General features: G+C 44.9%; 1 protein-coding gene across 1 annotated transcript; it reads left to right on the plus strand.

Moving 5' to 3' along the window:
* The first annotated feature begins 1433 nt into the window (after positions 1-1433).
* On the plus strand, positions 1434-13113 carry LOC138745190 (ornithine decarboxylase antizyme 2-like). Its single transcript, XM_069902248.1, has 8 exons — positions 1434-1482; positions 3750-3806; positions 5025-5201; positions 7524-7675; positions 8532-8552; positions 10854-11026; positions 12093-12178; positions 12629-13113. The coding sequence occupies exons 1-8, from the start codon at positions 1434-1436 to the stop codon at positions 12757-12759; spliced, it is 846 nt and encodes a 281-aa protein (XP_069758349.1). The 3' UTR covers positions 12760-13113.
* The last annotated feature ends 553 nt before the right edge of the window (positions 13114-13666 follow it).

The raw sequence follows: 13666 nt of genomic DNA on the forward strand, positions 1-13666 counted from the left end.
TGGGGGGGAGGAGGGGGGTCGTGGGGGGAGGAGAGGGTCGGGGGAGGAGAGGGTCGGGGGGGGAGGAGGGGGGAGGAGAGGGGTCGTGGGGGGGGAGGAGGGGATCGTGGGGGGGAGGAGAGGGTCGTAGGGGGGAGGAGAGGGTCGTGGGGGGGGAGGAGAGGGATCGTGGGGGGGGGAGGAGAGGGTCGTGGGGGGGAGGAGAGGGTCGGGGGAGGAGAGGGTCGGGGGGGGAGGAGGGGGGAGGAGAGGGGTCGTGGGGGGGAGGAGAGGGTCGTGGGGGGGGAGGAGAGGGTCGTGGGGGGGGAGGAGGGGGTCGTGGGGGGGAGGAGAGGGTCGTGGGGGGGAGGAGAGGGTCGTGGGGGGGGAGGAGGGGGGTCGTGGGGGGAAGGAGGGGATCGTGGGGGGGAGGAGAGGGTCGTAGGGGGGAGGAGAGGGGTCGTGGGGGGGAGGAGGGGGTCATGGGGGGAGGAGAGGTTCGGGGGGAGGAGGGGGGTCGTGGGGGGAGGAGGGGGTCGTAGGGGGGGAGGAGGAGAGGGTCGTGGGGGGGAGGAGAGGGTCGTGGGGGGAGGAGGGGGGTCGTGGGGGGGAGGAGGGGGTCGTGGGGGGAGGAGAGGGGTCGTGGGGGGGAGGAGGGGGTCGTGGGGGGGAGGAGAGGGGGTCGTAGGGGGGAGGAGGGGGTCGTGGGGGGAGGAGAGGGTCGTGGGGGGGAGGAGAGGGTCGTGGGGGGAGGAGGGGGTCGTGGGGGGGAGGAGGGGGTCGTGGGGGGGAGGAGAGGGGTCGTGGGGGGGAGGAGGGGGTCGTGGGGGAGGAGAGGGTCGTAGGGGGAGGAGAGGGTCGTAGGGGGAGGAGAGGGGTCGTGGGGGGGAGGAGGGGGGTCGTGGGGGGGGAGGAGGGGGTCGTGGGGGGAGGAGGGGGTCGTGGGGGGGAGGAGAGGGGTCGTGGGGGAGGAGGGGGTCGTGGGGGGAGGAGGGGGTCGTGGGGGGAGGAGAGGGTCGTGGGGGGGAGGAGAGGGTCGTGGGGGGGAGAGGGGGTCGTGGGGGGGAGGAGGGGGTCGTGGGGGGAGGAGGGGGTCGTGGGGGGAGGAGAGGGTCGTGGGGGGGAGGAGGGGGTCGTGGGGGGGAGGAGGGGGTCGTGGGGGGAGGAGGGGGTCGTGGGGCGAAGGAGGGGAGGAGGGTGTAATGGGGAGAAGGAGTCGTGGGGGAGGAGGGGGTCGTGGAGGGGAAGGAGGGGCCATGGGGGGGAGGAGGGGTCGTGTGGGGGGGGAACGAGGGAGGGAAGGGGGGTCGGTGGGGGGCGAGGGAGGAGGGGTTGGTGAAGAGGAGGGGGTCGGTGGGGGGGGGAGGAGTGTTCAGAGGAGAGGAGGGAGTCTGGAGAGGGGGTGAGGGAGGGTGGTCAGTTGAGGGCGGGGGAGGAGAGGGGAAGAGGGGGTCATGGGTGCCGAGTGGTCGGTGGAGAGGAGGAGGTCGGGGTGGCAGAGTGGTCAGTCGTGAGGTGGGGGAGAAGATAAGGTAGAAGGGGAGGGGTGACGGTGTTGTTGGGGGTAGTATGGTCGGGGGGAGAGGAGGAGGCAGTCAGGGGGAGGGGGTTGTAGGGACAGAATGGTCAGTGGGAGGAGGTATCGGTGGGGGCGAGGGAGGAGGGGGTTGGTGCGTGGGAAGGGGTGAGGGTGTCGGTAGGGTGGGGGAGGTGAGGTCATTGGGGGCGGACCAGGTCAGTGAGGGGGGAGGAAGGGGTCGGGGAGTGGTGGGTTGGTGGGGGAACCAGGTCAGAGAGGTGGGATTTGGAGAAGAAGTGGGATGGGATGGATTCAGGGGGGATGGGGGTTGGTTCCACCTGGGTGGTCCAATAGAGGGAAGAGTTTTTGTTGGGAGGAGAAGCAAGAAAGGTTTTAATCCTGCGCTGTCTGAGGAATTTGTTTGTTCTCCCTGTGTCTGAGTGGATTTTCCTTGAGGGCTCCGGTTTCCTCCCACCGTTCAGAAATGTACCAGAGTTTGTAGGTCATTTGGGTGTAATTGGCCAGTGTGGGCCAAAAGGGCCTGTTACCATGTTTGTATGTATTTTTTAAAAATATAAAATTAATAAATTCCTTTCTGTACAATAATGAAGTCAGAAGCCTGTCTGGAAAAAATTGGCATGTGTGAAAACACTGCATAGGAAAGAGAGACCCATGGGATCACAATCTATTGGAGGTGCCAGAGTTGGATGATGAATGGGAAGACAGCTAACATCCAAAAAATTTAATGTTGATTACCTATTGGAGGGATATAATCTGGGTTAAAGACCAAACATTTGAATAAAGTAACAGTAGGCCAAAGATTAAAGTATAATTCATTGAGTAGGGCTGAATAATAAATGAGGGATGTCATACATTAGTACAATGTACAGATGCAGATTCCCAGATACCTGACATGTTAACAACATGTTAGTAACATGTTAGTATAATTAACACTAAAGGAAGATTAAGTTAATAAATACAAGAGGCAGAGAAAAATATCAAATATTTTGCCTTAACTAACTACATTTCATTGACCTTGTCACACTTTAAATACACTCTTTTGCCAATAAAAATATAACATCACAACATATGAATTCCATGTCTGAGTTCAATTGTTATAATTTTCTTGTTTTATTAATGACATGTAATAGCTGAAAATTGCAGCAATAATTTGAGATTGTGGTATTTAACATTCAAATGCTGCTTGATTGTACAAGGTTGAACCAATTTGATTTTACTTTTTCAAATAAAATTGTTTTGCAAGACTTCATATAGCCCACTAGATCTGAAATGTGCAGTGCTTTCTTTGCAAAATACCAGTGTTAAAATTAGGATTGCTTTGCGGTCTTGTCTTTGAGAACCACCTAGGTTTCTTTATCAGTAAGAAATTAAACATAGAAATTACAGCACAGTACAGGCCCCTCGGCCCATGATGCTGTGTCAATCAACAGAAATCTACTCAACACACTAAACCTCCCCTTACACCCATAACCCTCTATTTTTCCTGCATACATGTCTTGGGGGGGGGGGTCTTACATTTTAAAAAGTCCTTATTGTACCAGCCTCCACCCCCACCCAATGCATTTCAAGCCCCACTGTTCTGTGTAAATAAAAAAACTTACTTCTTACGTTTCCCATAAATTTTCATCCCTTGTGTAAGATGCCCTCTGGTGCTTGCTACTCTCACCTGGGGGAAAAAGATCCTGGATGTCCACCCTACCCATGCCTCTCAGAACCTTGAAGAATCTTCCTGTCCTTCGCTCCAAAGAGTAAAGCTCTAGCTTTATTCCAATCAAGGCATCATCCTGGTAAATATCTGCACCCTCTCATAGCTTCCTTATCATTCCTGTAATGAGGCGGCCAGAACAGAACATAATATTCCCAAAGTGTAGGCTAACCAGAGTTTTGTAGAGCTGCATCATTACATCACGACTCTTGAATGCAATCTCCCAACTAATGAAGGCCAGAATAGCATAAGCCTTTTTAACTACCCCATCAACCTGAGTGAAGCAGTTCTAAAAGCTAAAGGATTCCCTACATTGTGCAAACAAAGATGGTTATTATTTGGCTAGCATGTAAATAATTGCATATTGCTACTGAAGACCATTGAAAAGCTTCCAGCACAATTACAAAGGGCTTAAGTAGGATCTAATCTCTGCTTCACACATACTCCTGACAAAGCACACATTGAATGCTGCTTTTTAATTGTTCTTAAGGTGATTGACTATCTTACTCCAAATTCTTGTGCTAGGGTCCCAGCAGTTGGATATTCAAGTCAATATTTATCTAATTGTACATGTGGATTGCAGTAAAATTTATTGCAAGGGTTTTTATTTGCCACTGAAGCCATTCAAATTTGCATGATATTGAAAGAAACTAATTTATTGAGTTGTGCTTGTTCAGCTGCTCCAATATTTCTTTGCATGTACAAGGACATACAGTGATTCAGCAAGGGTTCTGCAGCTTGCCATAGCTGTTACCTGTCTATTCAGGCACAGAGGGATTCCTTCCAAGAGTGATTCCAGGTGTACTGTGCAAATATACTGACTATATAACCATAACCAAGGTGGTTGAAGCAGGAACGTTATTTACATTTAAGGAAAGACTGGATAATTACATGGAGGGGAGAGGATTGGAGGGGTATGGACCAGGTGCTGGTCAGTGGGACTAGTGGGGTGGGGATTTGTTCCTGCATGGACTAGTAGGGCCAAACTGGCCTGTTCTGTGCTGTATATGGTTATATGGTCACATCTCTGACCCAGAGACTGGCCCCTCGGCTCAGAAGGGAAGTGGGGAGAACAGGAAAGCTATGGTGATTGAGACAAAACAGTTAGAGGGTTTGAAATGTCTATTTCAACGCGAGGAGTATTAGGATTAAAGGGATGAAAGACTATGGATCACTATGATGTTGTGGCTAATACAAAGACTTGGCTGGAGGAAGGGTAGGAGTGGCTGATGCTGCTCCATGGATTTAGGTGTCTTGAAAGGAATAGGATGGGAAGTAGGATTACTGGTCAGGGATAGTATCACAGCTATAGAAAGGGAGGGAGGGAGTGTCTACTGGAGCATTGTGAATGGAAGTCAGAAATAGGAAGGGAGTAATCATTGCACTAGGAAAGGTCAGCAGAACTGGGACTTTTTTTTTGGAGCCTAGAAGGATGAGAGGCCCACAAGACAGATATGGTGGACAGCTGGTGCCTTTTTTGCAGGGCAGGAATATAAAACATGACAGGATTTGTTTACATAGTGAATGGAGGGAGGCTTTAGCAGAGATATCAAGGGGTAATGAGCTGTGGGTGCCTGGAATGTCTTGCCAGGGATGGTCGAGTCAAATTTATTGTCATCTGATTTACAAGTACAACAGCGTTCTCCACTCCTTGGTGCAAAGAACACGCAGACACAACCAGACATAACACACATACAGGCAAATAATACATATACAGGACAAGTATATCTATAAAAAAATAAATGTTTTGTACAAACGGGTCTCGGATGGTTAATGTGAGCAGTTCCTCTGGTCGTTCAGCAATCACTGCCTGTGAGAAGAAGCTGTTCCTCGGCCTGGTGGTGCTGGCTTTGATACTCCTCTTCCATTCCGGGGAGCAGCTGAAAGATTTAAAGATGCTGTGTGCAGGGTGGAAGGGGGTCCTCAATGATTTTGTGCGCCCTCTTCAGACAAGGATGATGGTAGATCACGTCGATGGTTGGGGGCTGATTCCAGTGATCCTTTCTGCTTAGGGTCCTGTGGCTTGACCTCTGATCCATTTCTCTGCAGCAGACGGTACCACACTCAGAGCTTTTGATAGAGCTCCTATAGAAGATTGACGTGGTGGCCAGTAGCCTTGCCTGCTTCAGTCTTCTCAGGAAATACAGTCACTGTTGCACCTTCCTGATAAGTGAGGAGATGTTATGTGTTAACGATACATCACTAAGTAAAATTCAGGGGCTTGGTGCTCTCCACTCTACTACAGAGTTGTTGATGTGTAATCCTCCTGAACTCCATGATCATCTCCTTTGTCTTGTCCTCGTTTAGAATTGGGTTGTTTACTCTCAAGCCATTTCACAAGATTTTCCACATCTTGTGCGGCTCCTTGTTGTTGAGACTTGCTACTGTTTTGTCATCTGCAAACTTGATAACCCTTTTGGAGGTGGATCTGGTGATGCAGTCGTGGGTCAGTAGCGTGAACAGGGGCGGGCTGAGCGCAGCACAGGCCTGAGGTGCGCCAATGCTCAGCAAGATGGTGGTGGAGGCTAACCATTAGGGGTGTTTTAAGAGACTCATAGCACATGGATGGAAGAAAAATAGGTTACGGGTTAGGAGGGGTTTAGTATTTTTTTAAGGAATATAAAGGTCGGCACAACATCAAGGGGTGTGTGCTGTCATGTTCTATGTTCTCGCTGCAGTTTCTCGCAGTCTTGGGAAGAGTAGTTCCCATAACATACTGTGATGCGTGTGACCTCAGTCACATTCTCTTCTGCTTGCAGCTGCATTCAATAGCATGTACAAGGACACCCAGGTCTCTCTTAACATCAATTCTTGCTCATCTCTCACCACAAAAAAGGACTGCTTGCCTTGTTGACCACAATTTTGCAAATTTATAATTGTTGTTTGCCATTCACCCAGGTTGCCTGCATGTTTGAAAAAAGACAAATGTGAATTCTTTCTGCTCCTTGACTTGCAGGTTATCTTGTCATTTTCAGGATGGGATAGCTTTTACCAATTGCTGGAGTATTTTAGAAGTGCATTTATTAGTAAATTTAGTTTTTTTGTCCCATTTTAGTTGCCTGGGGAAAAATAGTGTCAGTATTAAAAAAATATATATTTTAGCAAAGCTTCAAAGCTTGCTTGCATGGAGCACAAGATTTGGTGCTTTGGAAAGGTATAATTCAGAATCAGAATTTATTGTCATGTGGCAGCATCGTAGGGCAAACATTCATATTGTGAACCATCTAACAACAATAATATAATATATAAAAGCAATATAAATAGTTGTTCATGAAAAGTAAGGCCGTGTCTTTGGTTCATTGATCATTCCAGAATCTGATGGCAGTGGGGAAGAAGCCGTCCTTGTGCCACTGAGTGCTTGTTTTTAGGCTCCGGTATCACCTCCCCGATGGTAGCAGAGTGAAGAGGTGTGTGGTTGGGGGGGGGGTGTTTGAGGATAGAGATTGATTTTTTAAGATACCGCCTCATGTTGATCCTTGAAGGAGTGAAGTCTGGTGCCTGTGATGTCTCCGGCAAGTTCACAACCCTTGATTTTTTTCTTGTGCTGAGATTTGGCACCTCCATACCACACAGTGATGCAACCAGCCAGAATGTAGGAGTTTTTGAGGGTCTTTGGTGACCGACCGAATCTCCTCAAACACCTCACAAAATGTTAGCCATTGACAGGCCTTCCTCGTGACTGCATCAATGTGGAGGCTCCAAGACAGATCTTCAGGATTTTAAAGTTCTTAACCCTTTCCACTACCGCGCCCTCGATGAGGTCAGGGTCCTGAAATCCACAATAGTTTCCTTGCTCATTGAATGCAAGGTTGTTAATGTGGCACCACTCAAAGAGCTGATCTATAATTGCCTATTCGTGACATTTCTTTCATACTAATTTGGTACATGTGCGTTGAAGTTTTAAGAAAGGACTTATTTAAAGTAGATCTTAACTCTTATAGGGAGTAGCCATTTTGTCATCTATTATTCCACAATTTCAATATGATATATAGTTGTTCTTGCCAATTAAAGGCTGACCTTTTATTAATATCTCTAATGCCAATTGCACTAAGATGATTGCTATAATATAACTGAATTAAGATAATTGCATAATATTTATATTTGAATTTTTTATTAGGCTGTTTTTGTGTTAGAGTTTTGCTCAGTATTTTTAACTTTAGTTAAACATGCTCTGAGTTACCAATAATACAAATGGTCAGAAAGTTTGTAGGTAGTTGGTTTTCTGCACGAACATTGGTATGGGTGACATCTAATTGTTTAAAAATGTACATTCTTAACACTTTTTTTTGCTTGTTGCAGTAATCCTTTGTGTGGTACCTCTCAGCAACAATATTGCAGGCACCTTGGTCCAGGGCCTCTGTGGTGCTCCTGATGCCCCTCACCCATCAGTGAAGATCCCGGGTGGGCGAGGGAATGGAAGGGATCACACTCTTGCAGCTCTCTTGCATGCGGTCAGTCTATTTTCTCCACATAAGATTTCTTTAAAATCAGGTGCTGCTTTGGTAAAGTGCGGTGTATGTTGAATACTTCCATGTCATTTAAAACCTCAAGATGTGTGAAATGTAAATGGATTTTGTTCTGACAGTGGGAGCAGTAAAGACTTCAAAAGTACACTAATGCGAATCATAGCATTATAGCGTCTTCAAATAAGCAGCATGAATAGTGTGCTTGCAGCCAAATGTCAGATTTTTCTTGAATTGTGTTCCAGTCTTATTTTATAAATATTCATAAAGCAGATCTCCTCTTGATCCAAAGTATCAAAAGCTGTGTTTGCAATGAGATGGGGATCTGAAGTTGCATACACTAGCTAATGATGTCATGGAAATATCTAGACCCTTTAATTGTGCATTTTTAAACTAAAAGGCTTTTGATCTGAAATCTTGTTTAAATGTTCTGAACTATAATGTTTAGTAAGTCATTACAACGAATTGCTGAAGGAAATCAGTGGGTCAGACATGATCTATGGGTTAGTCAAATGTTCATGTCTGGACTGTTATCAAGACTTAAAGGAAGGAGTACATTATGTATATAAACGAAGAAAGAGCTAGGGGAGGGATGGATATATAGGACAGGTTTTGTGAGAAGTGGTGACAGGTATTGTTGATAGAGCCAGCACCTACGTCTCTATTTCTTGTACTTCCACCTTTACTTTACCTCCCCAAGAAGAATAGGAACAGAGTCACCCCACAAATCCTTCTGGTCCTCGGTCTCCACATCTTACACATCATTCTGAATTACATTTTTTAATTTCCTCTGTAACTGCAGAAAACGCAAAACTTAACCCTACATCCCCTCTCTCCCTTCTAGAACCACAAGCAGACCTTCCAGGTGAGACGTGGCACGTTGGCCAATCTAATTGGTGAGACCAAACAGATTGTGTGACTGCATTGATGAACATCTGTGGGCCTAAGCTTCAGCCTTGTCTGGCTGAATGGCTGAATTTTCATACTTCAGCAATTGCTGCAACACGTCTTTTCATCCATTGTCAGAGTGGGACCACATGAACAGTTGAAGGACAACATGTTGTTCCTGGACAACCTCAAATCTAATAACATGAACATTGATTTTTCTAATCTTAGGTAAAACCCCATCTGCTGTTTCTGTCGTTTTCCCGCCCCCCCCCCCATCTTTATTCCTATCTCCTTTCTCTCTCTCTCTTTCTATCCCCTTTTCCCTCTGTCTCCTTTCACAGAGTCCGAATCAGTTCTCACCTTTCCTCTTATCATCCAGTTAACACCTTTGTTGGTCTGGACTCCTCCCTCTCCCATTCTTCCACCTTTCTCTGCCTTTCTTGAGATACCTGCCTGCTTTTTGCTTATACCTTGAAGAAAGGCTCAGGCCAGAAACGTTGGACTATAGCTTTACCTTCTGTGAGGTCAGCTGAGTTCCTCCAGCATTTATTGTTTTTACCTCCTCCTTTCTCTCTCGACATGTCTCTCAACATCTGTCCTTTCACCTGTGAGACCCTCCCTCAGCTTCCTTTGCACTTCTATACACAGTACTTAATATCACCCCTTCCCTTTAGGATCCAGACGGAAACATTGACGGACCATTTCTACCCATGAAATTTAAAGTCAAAATTAGCAGATATTTATAGGTAGCTCTTTCTTTCTCTTTGGCTTGGCTTCCGCGGACGAAGATTTATGGAGGGGTAATGTCCACGTCAGCTGCAGGCTCGTTTGTGGCTGACAAGTCCGATGCGGGACAGGCAGCGGTTGCAGGGGAAAATTGGATGGTTGGGGTTGGGTGTTGGGTTTTTCCTCCTTTGTCTTTTGTCAGTGAGGTGGGCTCGGGGGTCTTCTTCCAAGGAGGTTGCTGCCCGCCGAACGGTGAGGCGCCAAGATGCACGATTTGAGGCGAAATCAGCCCACTGGCGGTGGTCAATGGGGCAGGCACCAAGAGCTTTCTTTAGGTAGTCCTTGAACCTCAATGTCACTGTTAACAGTTAATGATGGGATGAACTTCCTCAGAATTTGAGATGTTAAGTTTGAACAGTTGATAATGGAGCCAGTCAAAGGAGTGAAAGGGAAAGGTTTTTCATCTTGAGAGGAATAATTAAATACCAGAAGCAATTTGCAATGATGAAATCGGTGATAGTAAGTTTAGTTGAGAAACTTATTACACAAAAAAACCTTTGAAAATCGAGCAAGCAAATGTTTTCATTGCCCAAGTAGATGGCCTGAGTGTAGGCCATCCCATAGCCAAGAAATTCCCAAGCCACCTATTAGTGGCTCCAGTGACTAATGCAGCCAACTTGTATAATTAGCATTTTCTATTTGAATATTATTAACTACTGCTCCAATTTTCTCTTAACGTCAACGCTACATTGTGCCTCGTAGCAAGACCAGGTATGTTCACATTGTTGCTGCATCAGGTCCCATTAAAACTGATGACGTCTAATTGTTGACTCCATTTATTTCACATTAAATCAGATTCCTGTTAACACTCTTCCTTAGCTGTCATTTAGAAATGATTCTCTCTGCCTTTGTTTTGACTTTGAAGTGTCTCGATTCCAATGCTTGTCGGCGTATTATATTTGACTTTCAAAAGTTGAACTACTGAATGGAATGTTTCCCTGTGTGATGTTTCAGACTCATTTGAACAATTGCCCTACAACTCTTCAATTGATCTGCCTAGTACCTATAATATTTTCTGTCATGCTCCCACTGGGATTGACTTTTGCTGCATGCTATAAATCTTGTAATTCTGTGAAAAGGTAATTCCTTGATAGACAGCATTTTGACCCCTGACTCTCAAGGTGAACAAGCCGGTGCAGTGATTTGGGAGAAAAGCTAATATTGTACATAGGGGCTAACAATATTGGAATGTTGGAAAGAAATGAGCCAAAAAAATCTCATGGATTCTGGAAATTATGAATGGACTCGGAAAGAAAGGTGATTAGGAAGTCATGGCGTTAATAGCAGTAGCAAACAGTGCCAATGCAAGAATCCTTGTCACATTTCCCTGTTACCTCTTATATATGCTAAAAATGCTATGCTGTTAAAAGGCTGAGTAATATTTTATTTGCAGCCTCCAGTCATGATGAAGCATTTGTTATTTTCTGCCAAGTTTGTTCAGAGAGAGATATTGTTAGCATTGTTCAGAGTACTTTTCCCCAATTGTTTGCAGGATGAGAAGCTAACTGTAACACAAGAACTACCAGCAAATGGAAAACAACATGTCATCCGCTTTCAGTACAAGTTAACCGACACTAAAGTCTCCAAATGGAATGCGTTTTTCTCCAACAATGGTTTATTTGTCGAGATTCCTGATGGTATTTTGGCCGAAGGAAGCAAGGAAGGGTGAGTCGTATGAAAGCTGCTGTTGGGTCCTTGATTTTACATTTTTTCATGATTGAACTTTCAAAGTTTTCAAAGTGTGCCCTGGGAGAAGTTTGACTGGTTTCATATCGAGAATGGAATTCTTGGAAGCAAAATAGATGTGCTGTTGAACACTTTTTCTTGAATACTTTAAGAAATTAACAATCTGGAATACCTGAGGCTTTTGACAGTGATCATGTCCTGAATTAACCCTGGGAATTACTTTTTATTAGTACTGGACTAGATATGGTGCTGCCAAATAGCTTTAATATCTTCATTCTCTGGGGCTATTTTCCTCTCCAGGGTAGTATTGAAATTATCTTTTCAAATGCATTGAACAAGCTTGACAATCTACCTTGTATCCATTATCAGAACTAAACAGTACTAAAAATGCATTTTAGTGGATTTTATCTTCTGACCTTGCTCAAACATGGTACCAATATTAACTAGTGTTTAATTTTAACTTTTCCATTTTGTGCTTTGGCTGCTTTCCTCTTTTTTTGTCTTTCAAGTTGAATATAATTGGCAAGTTTTGCAAATCTTGCTCATTTTTAATGAGCGACTCAACCAAATATAAAATACTTCAAAATTAATAATGGATTTTGCATGATTCTCTTTTTTTTGTACCATGGACTATTTTGACGAACTGTAAACGCGGTTTCTTTCATTGCATTGATTATTTTAACTTTATAGGGTAGTACAATAACACAGCTAATAGAAATGCTCCCTCACTGTGCCAGGCCTCTGGATTCGATCCCGAGTCTGTGTTTTTTTTTCTGTGACTCAGTGAGTTTCTCTGGGTGCTCTGGCATCCTCCACATCCCAAAAATATGCAGGTTAATTGGCCACAGTAACATGCTTCATGTAAGGGTAAAATTTGGGTGAGTTGAGAATGTGGGCGAGAATACAACTGAGATTAATGTAGGATGTGTTAAACAGGTGATGGTGATGGATTCAGTTGGTTGAAGGTTGTTTCTATGCTGCTTGGCTATTCAGGGGACGGATTGACAATTTTCAGTTCCTTTAGAACTTTTTTTGTTTTGGCCAGGTTAACTGTGCTGTTAGAATTTGCTGAAGAGAAGCTGAAGGTGGAGTATGTATTTGTCTACTTCAACAAAAACAGAGAAGATCGAGGTAAGGGCTCTCTATATTTGTTCTGCAATAAACATTGAGAAGTAACAATATCCCAAAGCAAGCTCGTGGTGATTAAACAATTTTTGAATTTTCTGTCAAGCCTGGTCAATTTTTATTTCAACTTTTCCCCTTTTAAGTTTGGCCGCCTCACCTCAGAGAATGAATGTTCGTTTTTAATTTTGAGTTGTCTTAGTTTGAGGAGTGCAACACGGTTGGCGTAGCGGTTAGTACACCAGCGATCAGGTCCAGACCGGGGTTCGAATCCTGCGCTGTCTGTATGTTCTCCCCGTGTCCCCCAGGGGCGTAGGTTAATTGGGCGGCACAGATTTGTGGGCCAACATCGCTGTAGGTCTTCAATAAAATAAATAACTAATTTCACTGTTGTATATGATTTTCTGTTTTAGCAGTTGTGTCTTAACTGAAGTGTTGGATCTTTTTCCCCCTTGACAGCCATTCTTTTGAGGACATTCAGCTTCATGGGCTTTGAGATTGTGAGACCAGGCCATCCCTCCGTTCCAGCCCAACCTGGTGTCTTATTCATGGTGTACTCCATTGATCAGTCACGATCTGAGGAGGAATAGACGCATGTTGCTTTCCTTTCTCCACTTTAACGTTGCTCAATTGAAAGAAGGTATAAACCCATAGCAGCAACCTGTAAAAGTCGCAAATTTTTGTGGTCTTTTTTGCGTAAGCAAAAATTTGTTCATCTTGCCTAGATACTCTTTAGGCAGCCTGGGCTGAGTTCAGCTTCATGGATTCTTACTGAGCAGTAATTGTTGTCTTGAATTAAAAATCTGCTGACATTTTTTGCCTTTGAACTGTGTGACTGTTTGTCATTGCTGTTTACAGAAAATGTTGAAAGCCTGTGCATTCCTTTCACATACTGTGTTTTTATGTACCTTGAAAGCTGTTTAAAATAAAATATTTCAAATTTACCTTTGCATAATGAAATGTATTGACTTTTTTTGCGTGTGAAGTTGATTTCTGTACCAGAATCAACGCCCGTTAAAAAGGGGTTTCTATCTTGGAATTTATTGGGGGTTAACTCGGCCTCTGATCAAGAATTTACCTTGCACAATGCAGTTTGCTCATTTGCAACTGTCTCCTCACTGGCTTCTAATTGGACACTTTCTTTCTGTTCTTTATCAAACATTGATTTTAGATGATTGGAATTTCACAACCATTGCTTTGTCAGGTCTTTGTCCTGGTTCTAAATTTTGTGTTGTAGCAGCTAATGGATTTGAACAAAGCTGCCACATGACTTGGAATAGCTTGGAGATCAAGCAGCGCACCATGGAGTGAGCTCTTCCTGTGGCCACATAGATTCTCAAGTTTTTGCTGGAGTTTGTATGTGGCTTAATCTCCAAGCTGTTTTCTTTCATTTTTAACTTTGCTGCACCCCGTGCAATCTTCTAACATTTCCACTTGGTGGGTAATTTCAAATATAACAATTTGCAATACGGAAACAGGCCATATCGGCCCTTCTAG

Source organism: Narcine bancroftii, chromosome 11, assembly GCF_036971445.1.
Source record: "Narcine bancroftii isolate sNarBan1 chromosome 11, sNarBan1.hap1, whole genome shotgun sequence".
Classification (NCBI taxonomy): domain Eukaryota; kingdom Metazoa; phylum Chordata; class Chondrichthyes; order Torpediniformes; family Narcinidae; genus Narcine; species Narcine bancroftii.